The 14,416-nt window shown below is 58.5% G+C and overlaps 1 protein-coding gene across 1 annotated transcript; it reads right to left on the bottom strand.

The window, feature by feature from the left end:
• Positions 1-6,259: 6,259 nt before the first annotated feature.
• On the bottom strand, positions 6,260-13,732 carry AMIGO1 (adhesion molecule with Ig like domain 1). Its single transcript, XM_034767792.1, has one exon. It carries the CDS (start codon positions 12,874-12,876, stop codon positions 11,368-11,370), a length of 1,509 nt encoding a protein of 502 aa, XP_034623683.1. The 5' UTR covers positions 12,877-13,732; the 3' UTR covers positions 6,260-11,367.
• Between the last annotated feature and the right edge of the window lie 684 nt (positions 13,733-14,416).

The raw sequence follows: 14,416 nt of genomic DNA, 5'->3' as shown, positions 1-14,416 counted from the left end.
GCCTTCGCCACCTCCCGCTTGGACTACTGCAGCTTCCTCTTCTCCCTTCACATGCCCGTCCTGCCCTGCCACTCCCACCATATCACATCACCAGCCCTGAGCCTCACCTGTACCTCCTTCCATGTCAGCTCCAGCTCCTCACCCTAGCCTCCCAGGCTCTCCGTGGCATCCTCCCCTGCCCAGGTGCCTCCTTCAGCTTCTCCCTGCATGCCCTTCTCTGCCCCTGCTCCCCCTTGCACTCTGCAGTTGGTTTCCCACCTCCCACTTAAGCCTGGAACAGCTCCTCTTCTGATGTGTGCCTAGAGGCTTCAACTCCTCTGCACTCCTTCCTCTGGCCTTGCCTTCTGCTAACCTGCCCCGGGGCCACCTGTCCCACGTGGGTGCCTGACCCCAGCAGGGTCACTGAATACACAGGCCACCATTTCTAAGCCGTGGGGCCCAAGCCAGGGGACCTGTCTCTCTGTGGTGCTGGGCACTCCCAGATCCAGCCAAAATCAGTGGGAGGCGGGGTTGCCTACCTTGAGGCCCCAGGTGTGGGGAAGGTTGCGATTTGAGGCAGAACCCGTGCAAAGCACAGTGGTCTGGGTCCATCTGAAAGCCAGAGGATGCCAGATATGGCGAGGTCCCCTGAAATGCTGGAGAAGGGAGAGCACTGAGCTACTGGGCTCCTTCTGGCTCTGTGTGTCTGTGTGCGCATGCGCTGGGGGGGTGGGGAGGGCAGCGATCCTAGTCCTGTGTGCCTGGCTCCGAAGTCATTCGTGGGGCCCAGGTAACATCATCGCAAGAGACTTTGCAGGTGCAGTGACGTTGTGACACCTCTGGCAGGGGGAAGCCCCATGCCTGTGGCTCATTTTAGCCCTAGGCCCTGCAGGAGGGCAGGCTGCTTAGCCAGGGCTGCTCCCTCTCCCCAGCTGCTGTTTCGGAAGCAATCATGACTGTGACAGAGAGAAAAAGAATCCACCCCTAAAACCTGGCACAGAAGAGTACCTATTGCCCCTTTCTGACCACAGGCCTTGGGGGAGGGAAGATGCTTTTTAGTTCCCAAGAGGAAGGGAAATGGGAACCTCTGCAGAGTCTACCGGGCCTTCAGGAGCAGCAGCAGCATAAAAACCCTTGCCCAGAGAGGATAAATTAGGCATTAATATCATTGCTAAAAGGTATTATCCCCTTCATATGGGGCTGGCGCAAAGCCCTTCTAATACCTGCCAGAGCTGAGTGGATTTCTGCAACAGGGATACAATGCTGCCTACCTATTCATCCACTCCACAGAGCAGCTCACACAGGGCCCTTAGCTCGCCAGGGTGCCCCGAGATCAGCACTGCTGCTGCCCAGGATTTGGTTGGCACTCTGGAGAGAGAGTCTCAGAACCTTCCCATGAGCAGTAGCAAGGAAAGGGAGGTCTGTGCTCCTCCAGAGCAGCTGTATCACTGTGCTGCACCCAAGCCACCGAGCAGCATTGGCCCTATGGGCCCCAGATCCTGCAGCTCCCATGCCACCAAGCTGCAATGCACCAGACCTGGAAATGGGTGCAAGGAGGGGTGCAAACCCAGCATTGGTCTCCAAAGGTAGAACTGTTACCTGGCTTGAGTGCTGACTGTATTAGCAGGCAGGGCACAGACAGTGATTCCAGCAGCCATGGGATGGGAATGCTGCTCATTGGAGAGCTCCATCTTTGGGGCATTGCCTTTGTCATTCTGTTTGTGCCCCCGCAGGCTCCTGGGTGCTATAATGGCTATAATAGTGTTCGGCTGCCAGGGCCAGGAGGAAGGAGCCCAATGTGTCTAGTATGCGTCTCTCAGCAACGTCTCTCTCTTTGCTTGAAGGGTCTCTGGAGAAGCCTGATAATGTATTAACTCCAGGGGCTTGGTGAAAGGGATGCTAACTGTGGAGCTGCCCAAGGGAGAGCTGCTTTCATAGCACAGGCTCTGCTTTAACACAGGAGGGAGTGGCAGATAGCAGATGTTGTGTAATGATTAGAGCAGAAGGACTGGGGGTTAGGAACCCTGGGTTCTACTCCCAGCCCTGGAAAGAGAATGGGGCCAAGAGATTGGGAGTGAGGTCTACTGGGTTTTATTCCTGGCTTTTCCACCGCCGTTCTGTGAGAAATTGGCCATTTCATGTCCAGGTCCCTTAATGCTCCTGTCTATTAAATAGGGATAATACGACTTCCCTCTCCTGCCCGAGAGCTGTGAGAAGCAATCGTGGCTAGCCAAGTCAGAGGCTAGAGATGTGAAAAATGTGATTGCATATGGGCTGGATGATTTGGAAGATTCCTGGGACTCCTCTCTGAGCCACAGCCAGACAGGGGGCTCATTTTTAAATCTGGAAGCCTGTGTACCACGGCGGTGGGCAAGACTAGCTCAGGGCACTCAGGTGGATGTGGCTGATGCGCTGCCTTTCTCCAAGGTCAGCTCCAACTTTCTCCAAGGCTCACCTGGGGAGGGGGAGGGGATGTGAGGGGTTCCTCCTTAGTAAATGACAGGGAATTGGCAGGGGCTGAACTTGCTCTTTTCAGAGGGTGAACGTGCCCAGGTGTGACGGTCCCCCATGTGGGTGTGCATTCTCTTCCCAGCCCCCCACTGCTGGCTTTCCCCTGCAGCTGCTGTTCCTGCCAGTTCCTAGCAGCCCTAGGGTGACCATATTTCCCCAAGGGAAAATAGGGCACCATGTGGAGCTGTCCCGAGCCCTCTCCGCATGCAGGGTTGGCCTGAGTTGCTCACCCAAGCCCCGCCCCCGTCCAAAGGGCTGGCAGAGTTTTTCGTCCGAGCCCTGCCTCCCCCACTGCACAGAGCTGGCATTGCCACTAACTCCACACCCCCTGCATGTTCCTCTGCATCCCACTTTTTTTGGCAAAACTGGGCATTTGTCCTGTTTGCTCTTATCAACTGATCAACTTGGTAAGAACAAATGAGATAAATGCCCATTTTGGCAAAAAAGTCGTGACTGCCAGGACAGGGTTTAAAAAGCAGCTGGCACCGTCTGTTCTTCTCTGGGAAGCATCCTTTTTATGACTGAGCTGGTGGAGAGACCCACCCTGTCCCCTAACAGATCAGGGTTCACACCTAGAGTGGGCAGCCTCACAGTCACGTGCACACACAGAGACTGAGGGCCAGGGGTCAGCGCTGGACACCTCACTACTAGAAAACCGTCAGCACATAGGGGAAAAATTCAGAGAAGAGCCAAAGAAATGAGTAGAGGGCTGGAGGGGTTTTCTCACTGTGAGAATGGAAGGAGCTAAACAGATCTAGCTTGGCTAAGAGCTTGATTTGCCATCAGTTCCCATTAGCTTCCACTGGAGTTGTGAGCACGCTGCATCTCTGCAAATCAGGCCCTGGGGGAGACATGATAGCATGCTGCAGGTATTTGCATGGGCTAAACATCAAGGAAGCAGAGGCACATGGGGGAATTGCTAGGAGGGCCTGGAGGAAATGAAGAAAGAAGAGTATTACAAGAAATCTCTTAATGGTGGATAGCCATTAGGCTGTGGAATAGCCTCCCAAAGTGGCAGGGATGGAAGCCAGGTCTCAGAGCTCCCCTCGTGCACAGACCCACAAACAAATGCTGGTGTCCAGTGCAGTGGTCACTGAGGTCACATCCAGGGGAACAAGCTGGCCCAGCACTACCGGAATGGCCACAGAGCCATCATTAGCTGCGGTGTACAGAGGGGTCTGGCAGAGAGCATGTGTCCCAGCAGGCTGCAGTGTTTTCTCCATACACAGTGCTCCCGTCAGTCGGCACCAGTGACTCCATCGCCTTTGACATTTCTTGGCATTAATGACTAGAAAAGATTTTACCTTCCAGCACCACACGCTGTCTCCTGAGCCGCTGGCGTCTCCCAGCCACGAGCACGAGCCGCCCTTTGAATGGGCCGAGCTGCTGTCAGCTCAGATCAATCACTCCTGTCAGCGCAGTGGGAAAGGGGAACATTTACCCTGACGGGCCTGTTGGCACCTTTGTGATGAATGCATAGCCCTCTCAGAAACGTGCAGACAGAAGCAGCGGGGTCCTTCCATGCATCACACTCCCAGCCCCCACCCAGTCATGTCTAGCCCTCCGGCAGGCATAGCTCTCAGTCTGTATGATGCAGTCATCAGTTTTGCTGCATTTGCCTTTCACTTTTAAAGGTTCAAGTTAGATTCTGCAAGCCTACGGCCAAATTCTGCTTTGGCTTCCATCTAGGCCAGCCCTTATGCACCAGATCTTCTGGGCCGGCAGAGCTGCACTTTGTACAGGGGTGTGTGTGTGTATAAGGTACCTTTACACACGGTAGGACAGGAAGGTGGGATTGCAGAACCACCGTGCTTGTTCTGTGCCTCTCTCTTGGGCATCTGCCAGTAGCCAACGAGGCTGGGGTGTGCATGGCTTGGGGTGTGTGAGGTGTTTGCAGGGTTGATGTTTGTGCAGTGTGCATGTGGTGAGTGTTTGGGACCTGTGTGTGGTGTGTGTGTGTCAGCCGACCCTGCTCCTTACTCTGGTGAGACCATGTTTGAAGAGAGGCAAGTACCACAATAAACCCTGTGGCCTGAAGCCTCAGAGAGCCGAGTGCTCACTATTGACCCCTGTTGGTGAGTAGTAGTAGAGCAGCCCCAAATGACCCACACACTCCAGCTGGGCAGGGGCGCTGTGGGGGAGGGAGCTTTCTGTCAGCCTCTAGTGGAGAGCAGCGGGAATGGACTGAATGGGCCCAGCCTTGCTGGCATTTAAGTTATGTGGCAATTTGGGGTGTTTTGGTGGAAATCCAGGTACGTTGTGAGTTTGAGGGCAATAGAATGCAACTGACACTGCTGGGAGATGTGAGGACAAGAGAGCAGCAGCAAGCGTGCCTGGAGTCACCCTGCCCAGGACTGCAGTATGGGCAGAGAGCTAAAGGGAGAGAGACAGTGGGGCAGTGTGCAGAGTGCCTGCCTCGGGGGAGGACTGCATCGAGGGCTGGAGACATGGATTCTTTTCTAGAGAGCTGAGCTGAGATGCGAGACAGCAGCTGGTGCAATGCTGAGGTGGCTCTGGCTGTACAGAAAGCAGCAGCCTCCCTGCCCAAATCACCCCATCCAGGTCAGGAGACAGTGCCCCCAGAGCATCCCAGGCTGCATCAGCCTGCTAGCATCCTTGGACTTCTCCAGGGCAGCTAATGGTGAGCAGGGAGCTGGGGAAACACATCAGCCAGTCACAGCGGCCAGAGGAGTAAGGGTGAGACTCTTGTTAAAGGGTGGGGGAGGCTTACCTGCTAGAGTTTGTTAATTGCTGGTTTTCCCAAGTTCAGCCAGTTGTCCCCTACTCCCCACCCCCATAAAGTTCTATTTGTTTTAGACCCCTGGACTCAGCGTTTGCAGGCAGGGAAGCATTGCCCATCAAGGACTCCCAGGGGGGTATAGACAGTCTCCCAGGTTTCTGGGTGGGGGCTGAAGTCAGTGCTATTTAAGTCTTTAAAAGGAACCCCTAGAAAATAGAACCCGGTCCTTTTTGCTCCAGACAGCACCTGGCAGAAGGGTTAAAACTGCTAAACGGTTTGCTCCCCTTCCCAGTGAATCCTTTCAGCCCACGGGCCTTTGGCACCAGGTCAGACCTTTAATGGTTGGTTACCCTGTGTCACTGACACCAGGGGTCTATCATGGAGTTTGTATCCTCCACACCAGCCCCCAGCAGTGCCAGATCACCAAATGCCATGTTAGACCGCCACATCTACACCTAGCCACGCTGTCACTGAATGACTGTTGTGACTGCTTCCCACTGGGGCTGGGTCACATTCCCCCTCAATAACCCCACAGCACTGTCCTCTGGCGGCTTCCCAGCATGGCTTACTCACCGCAGCTTACCCTGCCCGAGATGGCCAACGCTCCCAACATTGATGGCCAACTTGGACATTGATCTCTCCCATTGTTCATTCCCCACTGGGAACACGTGGGTGCTGCGGAAACCCTAGTGCCTGCCAAGGTGAGCTAGAGAGCCACCTACAGCAGCGCATGCCTGTACCAGCTGGAGTCCTGCTGCTGCTGGCCTTCCTCCCTCCCAGCCGCAGCCTTGTCTACAGTGGGATGCCCCAAAGCAGCCCTGCTGGGAACCATGACCTGACCTGGGGCACCTAACCCCAGGCCCCGTTCCACCAAGGCGCCACCTTCATTCTAGAGCTGCCCTGATGGCTGAAGTCCCCACCATAGCCCTGTCTAGGTGAGCATGTCCGTTGTCTCAGGCCTCTCTCCACCTCCTGGAAACATCCTGTCATTACTCACCAGGCCAGTGAAAAACCAGAGGAGCCTGCGAATGCAGAACCTTAAAACATGTTTATTTTCGCCTATGTCTATGCGTCAGAGCACAGCCTACCAGAGAGAGCTGCAGCCCGTGTGCTCTGCGGGCCTGGCGGCTCTGGCTGAAATGGAGAACAGAATGCACATCCCGTGCAGGGCAGAATAACATTCATGGGGCCTGCAAGCCCACAGAGTGGGGCAGGAGTGGCCAGGCTCTGCTTGGAGCTGTCTGGCCCTAGCCTGGTGGGAGCAGAGCAGCCACCTCTGACCTAGCCTGGAGGCTCCCCAGACACAGCGGTTAACTGGGACACCTCCCTCTGCGCACTCACAGACATAGACACACAGACACACACTTCCCCCACCCCCACCCCGTGGAACCAGAGCTCCTCCTGCCCCCTCTCTGCTCTCCCTTAACCCTCCTGGGGGCTCCTGTCCACTGCCAGGGACCCCTTTAGGGTACAGGCTCTCTGTTCAGCATGCTGGGCCCCCGCCCTGCCCTGTGGGTTTCCCTCTCCAGCTTCCTTCCTCTGAGAGGTGACCCAGCATCACCACTCCGTTCCTGGCTGCCCCCAAGCCCCTGTTCCTGGTATCAAGCGGTGTATTGAGGCAGAGCTGCGAGGATGCTTGGGGGAGGGGTGCCCCTCCATCAATACCCTCACAGGGTGGACCCCTGGACATGGGGAAGGGGTGTTCTGCCTCTCTAGCATCAGCTGTCGGGCACTAGCAGAGAGAGGCATCCAGATCAGGGGCCTGATCCTTCATGGTGTTGGGCGATGGAGTTGAAGGTGCTCAGCACCTTCTAGAATCTGCCCATTGATTAGCAAGCGCAAGGGTGGCCAGTCTTGCATGCCGTGATCTCAGTCCTGTCTTTTTGGGGGCTATATCTCCTGGAATGTGGCAGGGATGGGGGGAGGAGAGCTCTCCCATGCTCTTGGTGGGCTGCATTTGCCTGTTTCCAGTAGGATCCTGTCAGCCTTCCCTGTGTGGCAGACACAGGCCGGGGGGTTGCCCAGACCTGTTCCCCAGGCCCCTCTTCCTGTGCAGGTAGTTGTGCGGCCAGTGGGTGAATCTTCCAGCCACTTGTTTATTTACAATGGGAAAGAGAGTGGGGGGCTTCCCCTTCTGCCTGCGCAGGACTAAAGGGAGGAAAGGCCTTAGGAACGATTGATGATGCACAGTGTCATCCGGTGCCATGAAAGCAGGCAAGGCTCTAGCTGCCCACCAAGGGGCTACTGAGGTTGGAGCTCAGGCTATGGGGACACAATCTTCTGGTCAGATGCAACAGACACTGGCTGGCTTGGGGGTGGGGAATAGGCTCTTGGGCCTTTTCCCTCTCTGGGGCACTGGCTCTGATCTGGTGGACTGGCCAGCTCAGGGGGAGGGGAATAGGATACAGGGCACTGGAGATCTGACTGCCCAGAGCAGTCCTTTCTTCCCTTCTGCATCCTTCTGCATGGCCCTGTCAAGGCACACAGCCATGGTGAGGAGCTCAGAGCAGGCTGCACCATCAAGCATCTAGGGTTTGCCTATCGGGCCCTGCTGGGGCTCACCAATGGCTCCCTAATGCACATTCTAGTAAGGCAACACCCTCCCACATCCCCTCGCAAGGCCACAGCACACAGCCTGTGGGACAGCCCAGCACACAAGCTGGCGCACGGAACCCAGGGCTCCCGCTCTCTGCTTCTGCCCCTGCCTTTCTGTTCCCGGGAGCAGCACCACAGGGAGCTTTTCAGTTCTCTAACCCTGCTGTCCCTGGCGTCTCCCAACTGGGCAGTGGCACAGCCCCTACATGGGGGTCTCTCCATGGGGCTGAGTTGTGTCCTGGCCCATGGATAGGGCTCTCAGCAAGTCAGGGGGCAGTGCAAGACACGAGCCCAGCCAGCAGCCTCACTCGCCCTGCAGCCCTGAACTGCTCTCTTGGGCAGCCTGACTCCTGAAGGGGCTGCTGGAGAGCTAGGCATAGCTCTTCCTGGCAGCTCCGGCCATAGGTCTGGGCAGTGGGCTGTGCTCCCCGGGCCTTAGGGGATCTCATCCCCTTTGCTTCCTGTCACATGCAGAGGCGCCCACAGCTTCTGGCAGGCAAGCTGGGAGGGGAGCAGCAGTGTTTGGAGGCTAGGTCTTTGAGTGGGGTGTGTGTGTGTGTGTGTGTGAGTGTGAGTGAGAATGTGCACACACACGTACACCCCCATGCATACTTGTGTGTGCTCTCAAGCACACACATGCATCCATACACACACAGGTATGCAACACCCCCATGCACACTTGTGCACTCATCCACACGGAGGCATGCACACACCCCTAGCAAGGTACCCATGTGCTCAGTCTCACTCCCCATCTCTGACCTCTCCCAGACACAAGCCGGCAGAGTCACTCGGCCCCCTTCGAGCTCCACGCTCACAATAGCCCCATGCACACAGCACAGCTGCTCAGCCCTGTGTGCCAAGCCACACACCAGCCCACAGGTCCGCCCGCTGAGCACATGAACTGGGCTGGATGCCCTTGCACAGATGCGATTGTACGGGGGGAGGGGGGAGAGGGGAAAAGCTGTGTGCGACAGCGTACGCGTGTCACTCCAGGGAGGGCCAGGCAGACATGGGAACCAGTGTGTGGAGGGCACTGACCTCCCCTGAGTCAGGTCTCCCTGTTCCCTCCCCCCGTTCCTGCAGCTGCCTCAGCCTGCCCGGGGCGCTCCCTGCCTAGCACCCAGGTGGCTGTGGTATTCGGGGAGCTCACAATGAGGCTGCAAGATAGCAGGGCTTTTTGGGGGGATGCGGAGGGGAAGTGACTGCACGGGTGGGGGGGGAGGGGCAGCTAAGCAGCCTTGTGGTTCCACAGGTGCCAGGATTGAATCTCAGTCGCACACAACCAGCCCATCAGGGCCAAATCGCCCCTTCCTCCTCCCCGCTCCCCTCCCGGCACAATCCCTTTCACACATACCCTCCCCTTGCTCTGCCCCCTCCCCCCGAGCTCCCCGCTGTGTGGCTTGCAGGCTGGTCTCACCTGGATCGCATGCTTCTCTTGGAGGACTCATGCTTCACAATAACATGCCAGGAAAAGCATTTAGATGAGTCCCAGAGCTGAGCCCCGTTCTCGGGCTGATGAGTGTGATGGAGGAGATGGTGCCTCGTGCTCCTTCTGCTTGTGCCAGCCATCACCTTGGGCCCCTCGCAGGCTCGGACAACCCCCAGGGCGATGCCAGCTGGGGCAGTGAAGAAGATATCTAGGGCTCCAGGGAGAGTCCACAGCAATGTACCATGGAGCTCGCCACTCTTTGCTGATGATGCTATTCATGGCCAGAGAGATCAGTGCGGGCTTCCCTCTACCCCAATCTCTCTGGGCTGCTCTTGCCCACCTTTGTTCACCCCCTGCTCCCTGAAGCTAAGAGAGCCACTAGTAGAACGGACGGCTTGAGAACCAGCTGTAGGCTGGGTGGGATCCCCACAAGGTAACATCCAGACAGCCATGGGCATCTGATTAGCTCCCCCTACCTTCATGTCCAGCAGCACCCTCCCTCTGGGACCCCCCCTCGTCTGAGGGAAAGGGGGAATGCTATCTCCTCTACGGATAGCGCCTGCTTAACGCAGAGTCCTCTAGCTGCACCTGGTGCACAGACCAAACCCTACCTCCAGCTGGCCTGTGCTGGGTGAGTTTGTTGCTAGCAGGCTCAGAGCTGGGATGTCCATGTCAAGACCACATCTCTGTCCCCCTCATATGGGGGCAGGCAAAGGGACCACTGCAAGGGGACAGTCTGCTCTTCTGCCCCCACTCCTTCTCTGTGCCTATCCCCTTCCCGCTCCCTGGGAAGGGCCCAGACTCTCCCAGGTGACAGGAAAAGGGAAAAGGAAATATAGGATGGAATCAATTTGTAGCTGGGCAGAGAGAAAAGCCACCTGGATCATGGGGGTGGGGGAGGCTTAAGGGGGGGGGATGTAGAAGGAGCAGGAGCATATTTTGGGGGCCCCACCCCCCATGTCTGCTCGGAAGTGCTGCTACGTCTGATCACAGTTCCCAACCCCACTTCCCTGCAGGGCTCCTGTGCTCTGCCTGCTGCCTTCAGCAGACTCCATTACCAGCTCCCCTTCCTAACATCCCTGGAGCACGCAGCCCCTTGGCTCGCTGGGACAGCCCACACGAGCGTCGTACAGAACGGGTAGAGGCGCAGTGCCTCCCTGGCAGCCACGGCACAGCCCGCCAAGGGGTTGCTGATGTTCTGCAATGCGAATAGCTGTCCCGGAAACCCAGCTTGTGCCTTGATGTATCATTGTAATTAGGAATGGGAATCTGATCATTAGGCTGTCAGCCAGAGAGCTCACTGGGGGACCAGCTGGTGTTGATCATGCCCCACTGTGTCCTGAGTTCCCGCTGCAGGAGGGGCAGCTGGCATGCCATCTTACAGGCCCTGGGGGGATCAATTCCTGCTTTCATCCTGATGGAGCTGAAAATCTTTGGGTTGCCTTAGTTCTAAAAGGGGGTATCTAGCAAGAGGCTGTTTGGTAGCAGAAGAGAGACCCCCTGCTCCCACACGCTGGTCCCCAACAGATGTCAAGGCTTTCAGTGGCCAAGCTATAAAGCAGAAGGTGACCTTCAAATGGCGGATACAGGCCAAGGTTGTGGTGCTGGGACACCTCAGAGATGAGCATGGTTTCGTGCCAAGGTAGTCAGAAACAGACCTGGGATGTCCCTTGAACAGTAAGGAAGGATTGCCCCAGCATTGCAGCATGGGCTCTTTCAGCAGCAATCCCCTGCCCCACCTTCTCAGCTCTGCGGGGCACTGGCGCCATATCCCTGCTGCATGTTTCATTTCTTGGTGGGACTCTGCAAAGCTCTGGCTGGAGTTCCTCGTCAAGGGCTGGGGGCGGCTGCAGGGAGTGGACTGCCGGGCTCTGCTTGCCGCTTGGGCTCTGCTGATGGGAGGACAATGTTCATTGGGGTGCTGGCAGGATCAGTGCTGCACAGCGGGAGGCACCGCCTGGCAGCAGCGTTGTGCCATGTGCATGGAGACCCATCACCCCACTGCTGGGCCCAGCCCCTGCCCCGCTGGCCAGCTGCACTCTAGGGGAGGGTCACTACCTGTCCTTGTCCACTCGCTCTCCAACATTCCCACCTCTCCGTGTCTTCCGTACACCTACACTACGATGGGCGTGTCCGAGAAGACAGAGCTGACAGAGTCCGGGTCTGACATTTTCCTGGGGGCCTTCTGGGCCCTTCTGGCCGCCTGCTCTGGCGTGCTGTTGGGTTTGACCTTACCGTTCTGGCCTTGCATGGGGCCGGAAGCCGCGAGGTGGCTGAGGCTTCCCTTGCGAACGGCCACCTCGGGGTTGTGGTTGGGCGTGGTGCTGAGCATGGAGGAGTTGATGCTGTCCTCTGGTTGGGCGGCCAGCTTCTCGTTGCCACGGCAGCAGCAGCGGCACGGTGTCAGGTACAGGTAGATGAGCACCAGAATGACGCTGAGGATGCAGCCCACCAGTGTGGTGTAGGCAGTGTTCAGCGTGTCGTGAGTTCCGTGCTGGGTGAAGTTGTGGACCATCACGTCCACGTAGAGGGTCTCATTGAAGGCCTGGCTGACTGCATAGCAGGTGTACGTGCCCATGTCCTCCACCCGGATGAGGCGGATCTGCAGGCTGCCATTGCCCAGCACTGTCATGGTGCTGTTGGTGGTCTCCTCCGGGAAGCGCCTGTTGTTTGGGGTCACCCACTCCCTGGTGGTCGCCCCCCGGACCTTGGTGTCGCAGTCGATGGTCACCGTGTCCCCCAGGTAGGCCTCCAGCATCTGCTCCTTGAACTCGCTGCAGTTGAGGGAGTCCTGGCTGTTGAGGGTGAAGATGCTGACACTGCGCTTGGCCAGGGGCAGGCTGCACACCAGCTCCTCCCGGAAGTCCACCACCGAGCTGAGCTGGCGTGCGTGCCAGTGCGTGAAGAGCTCGTACAGCCCGCAGTCACAGCTCAGCGGGTTGCTGTGGAGGTAGAGGCCGTTTTTCATCCAGGCAGGGAGGCCTTTCAGGGCCGCGACTGGCAGGCCCTTGATTTTGTTGGCAGAAAGGTCCAGCAGGGCTAGGTCGGGCAGCTTGGCCCGGTCCTTCACCAGCTCCATGGGGAAGCGGGAGATTTGGTTCTGGCTCAGGTAGAGTTTCTGCAGCCTGGCCATGTCATCGAAAGCGCTGCGGTCCATCTGGGCAATCTGGTTGTTGTAGAGCAGCAGCACCTCCAGCTCCTGCAGCTGGCTGAAGAGGAACTCCTCCAGCGCCTTGATGCTGTTGGAGGAGAGGTCCAGGTACCGCAGGTGCGGGACGTGGCAGAAGGCCTCGGTGGAGATGAATCCCAGGGCGTTGTGGTTGAGCAGCAGGGAGTGGAGGTGGGGGAGGCGGGCGGGGGTCCAGTCCGCCCGCAGGCGGGTCAGGTTGTTGTGGCTGAGGTCCAGGATGGCTGTGAAGCGAGGCAGCTTAGTGGGGATGATTCCGAGGCCCAGCTTGGAGCAGCTGATGATGTTGCTAGCACACACGCATTTTGGGGGGCAGTTCAGGACCGACCCCCCTTCCCGGGCAAGGTCACAACCCAGCAGCAAGAGGACCAGGAGCCAGACTCTCCCGCAGCTCAGCCCCAGGCGTTGACCAGGCGCTAAGTACCAAAGCCACATGGTAACGTTCAGCGAGGCAGGGCCAGGTGCCAGGCGCAGAGAGCCGCAGGGCCGGGAACCATTGGTGCAGCGGCGATGCTGGTGCTGGCTCGGAGGCTGCTAGGATCTGGTGCAGCGAGCGAGGAAAGCTTGGCACGCTGCTGGAATATTAATCACCCGAGTCATGCTCGCATCCACCTGCTCTTTGCCATGGGCTGCCCGGCTGCAGCGCGCCCGGAATCACCGCTGCGGGCGGGGGATCGGGCCGGGCGGGAGCTAAGCCTGGCCCTGCGGAGTCCGTCTCTTCCCGCCTCGCTGCTCTGCGCCGAGCCCCGGGCCGGGCAGGCGGCGCCACCGCTCCCTCTACTAGCAGGACGGGTGTGGGCCGGGCCGCGGGTCCCCCAAGTCCGGGGAGAGGCCCCCGCGGTGCTCAGCCCATCCTCGCGTCTCCCGGGACCGGGGCCGAGCGAGCCCCCCGCGCCGCCCTGCGAGGGCAGCCCCCGGCCTGCTCCTCGGACGGCGCCGCGCAGCGGGGGAAGGAGCCTGGGGCGCAGCGAGCGCGGGGAGCGCCGGCCCCGGATGCCGGGGGGAGGCTGTCACCGCGCGGGGGGCTGGCTGGCCGGGTGGCCGGACCAGCGCTGCCCGTCCCGAGCCGCGCTCATCGCCACCCGCCGCAGCCGGGAGCGGGGCCGGGCTCCTTGCGCAGCGGCCGGCCGGGAAGCCCTGGGAGGGAGCGAGCCAGGGAAGCCCCGACGCTGCAGCAACCCTGGCTCTGACCCGGCTGGGGGGGGGCTGGGGGCTGCTCCTGGATGCTCCGCGCCCGCCTGGCTTCGCAAAGGTTCCGGTTCTCGGATCCTCCTCCGCCTTGACGGGCACAGGCGCCTTATTAGCATTATTATGATTGTATTATTCGGGGGGGCGGTGCGAACCAGTCACCAGCCGCTCCCGGCGCACCGCGGCCAGGCATTGGCTGGGGCTGCGCCGCACTAGCCCAATGAATCGTCGCTGGCTTTTAACCTGTGTCGTGCTGGCTGCCAGCAGGGACATCCAGCCCTGCTGCTGCAGGAGCAATGGGCGGCGGGGGGGAAATAGGGCCAGGCACGGGCTGTGATCTCCTTGCGGGACGGAGGCTGCTCAGCACGCTGCTGAATCAGGCCCCTCTATAGTTTATAATTAGAAGAGTATTCAAAAGGGAAATCACAGTGCAAACTCTGGGCTGGCTCCTGGACATGCAGTGCTTACAGCCCGGGAGGGTGGGTGGCCTCCTGTGTTGGAGGGAAATAAGGGAAAACCACACGAAAAATAAGGGTCCCTTCGCAGAGCATGAATTTTTCTCTCACTTGTACATATCTACTGCCCTCGAGACAGTACACATTGCCGTTGTCACCAGCGTCAACCTAATGTACTTACCAGTCTGAATACATTTCATGCATCTTAAAAATAAGAGATGCGTGGTCACCCAACTGCCAGCGACAGGCCGCATTGTGCCCAGGGATAAGCATTCACAATGCCAGATACTATTGATTGAGCCAGATCTTATTCTTTAGTCTAACGCGCTGGC

The sequence above is a fragment of the Trachemys scripta genome, chromosome 4 (assembly GCF_013100865.1).
Source record: "Trachemys scripta elegans isolate TJP31775 chromosome 4, CAS_Tse_1.0, whole genome shotgun sequence".
Taxonomy (NCBI): domain Eukaryota; kingdom Metazoa; phylum Chordata; order Testudines; family Emydidae; genus Trachemys; species Trachemys scripta.
This window is presented reverse-complemented; position numbering and strand designations above follow the sequence as displayed.

Coding starts and splice junctions, on each gene's coding strand:
- AMIGO1 (XM_034767792.1), bottom strand. CDS start 12,876: ATGTGGCTTTGGTACTTAGCGCCTGGTCAACGCCTGGGGCTGAGCTGC.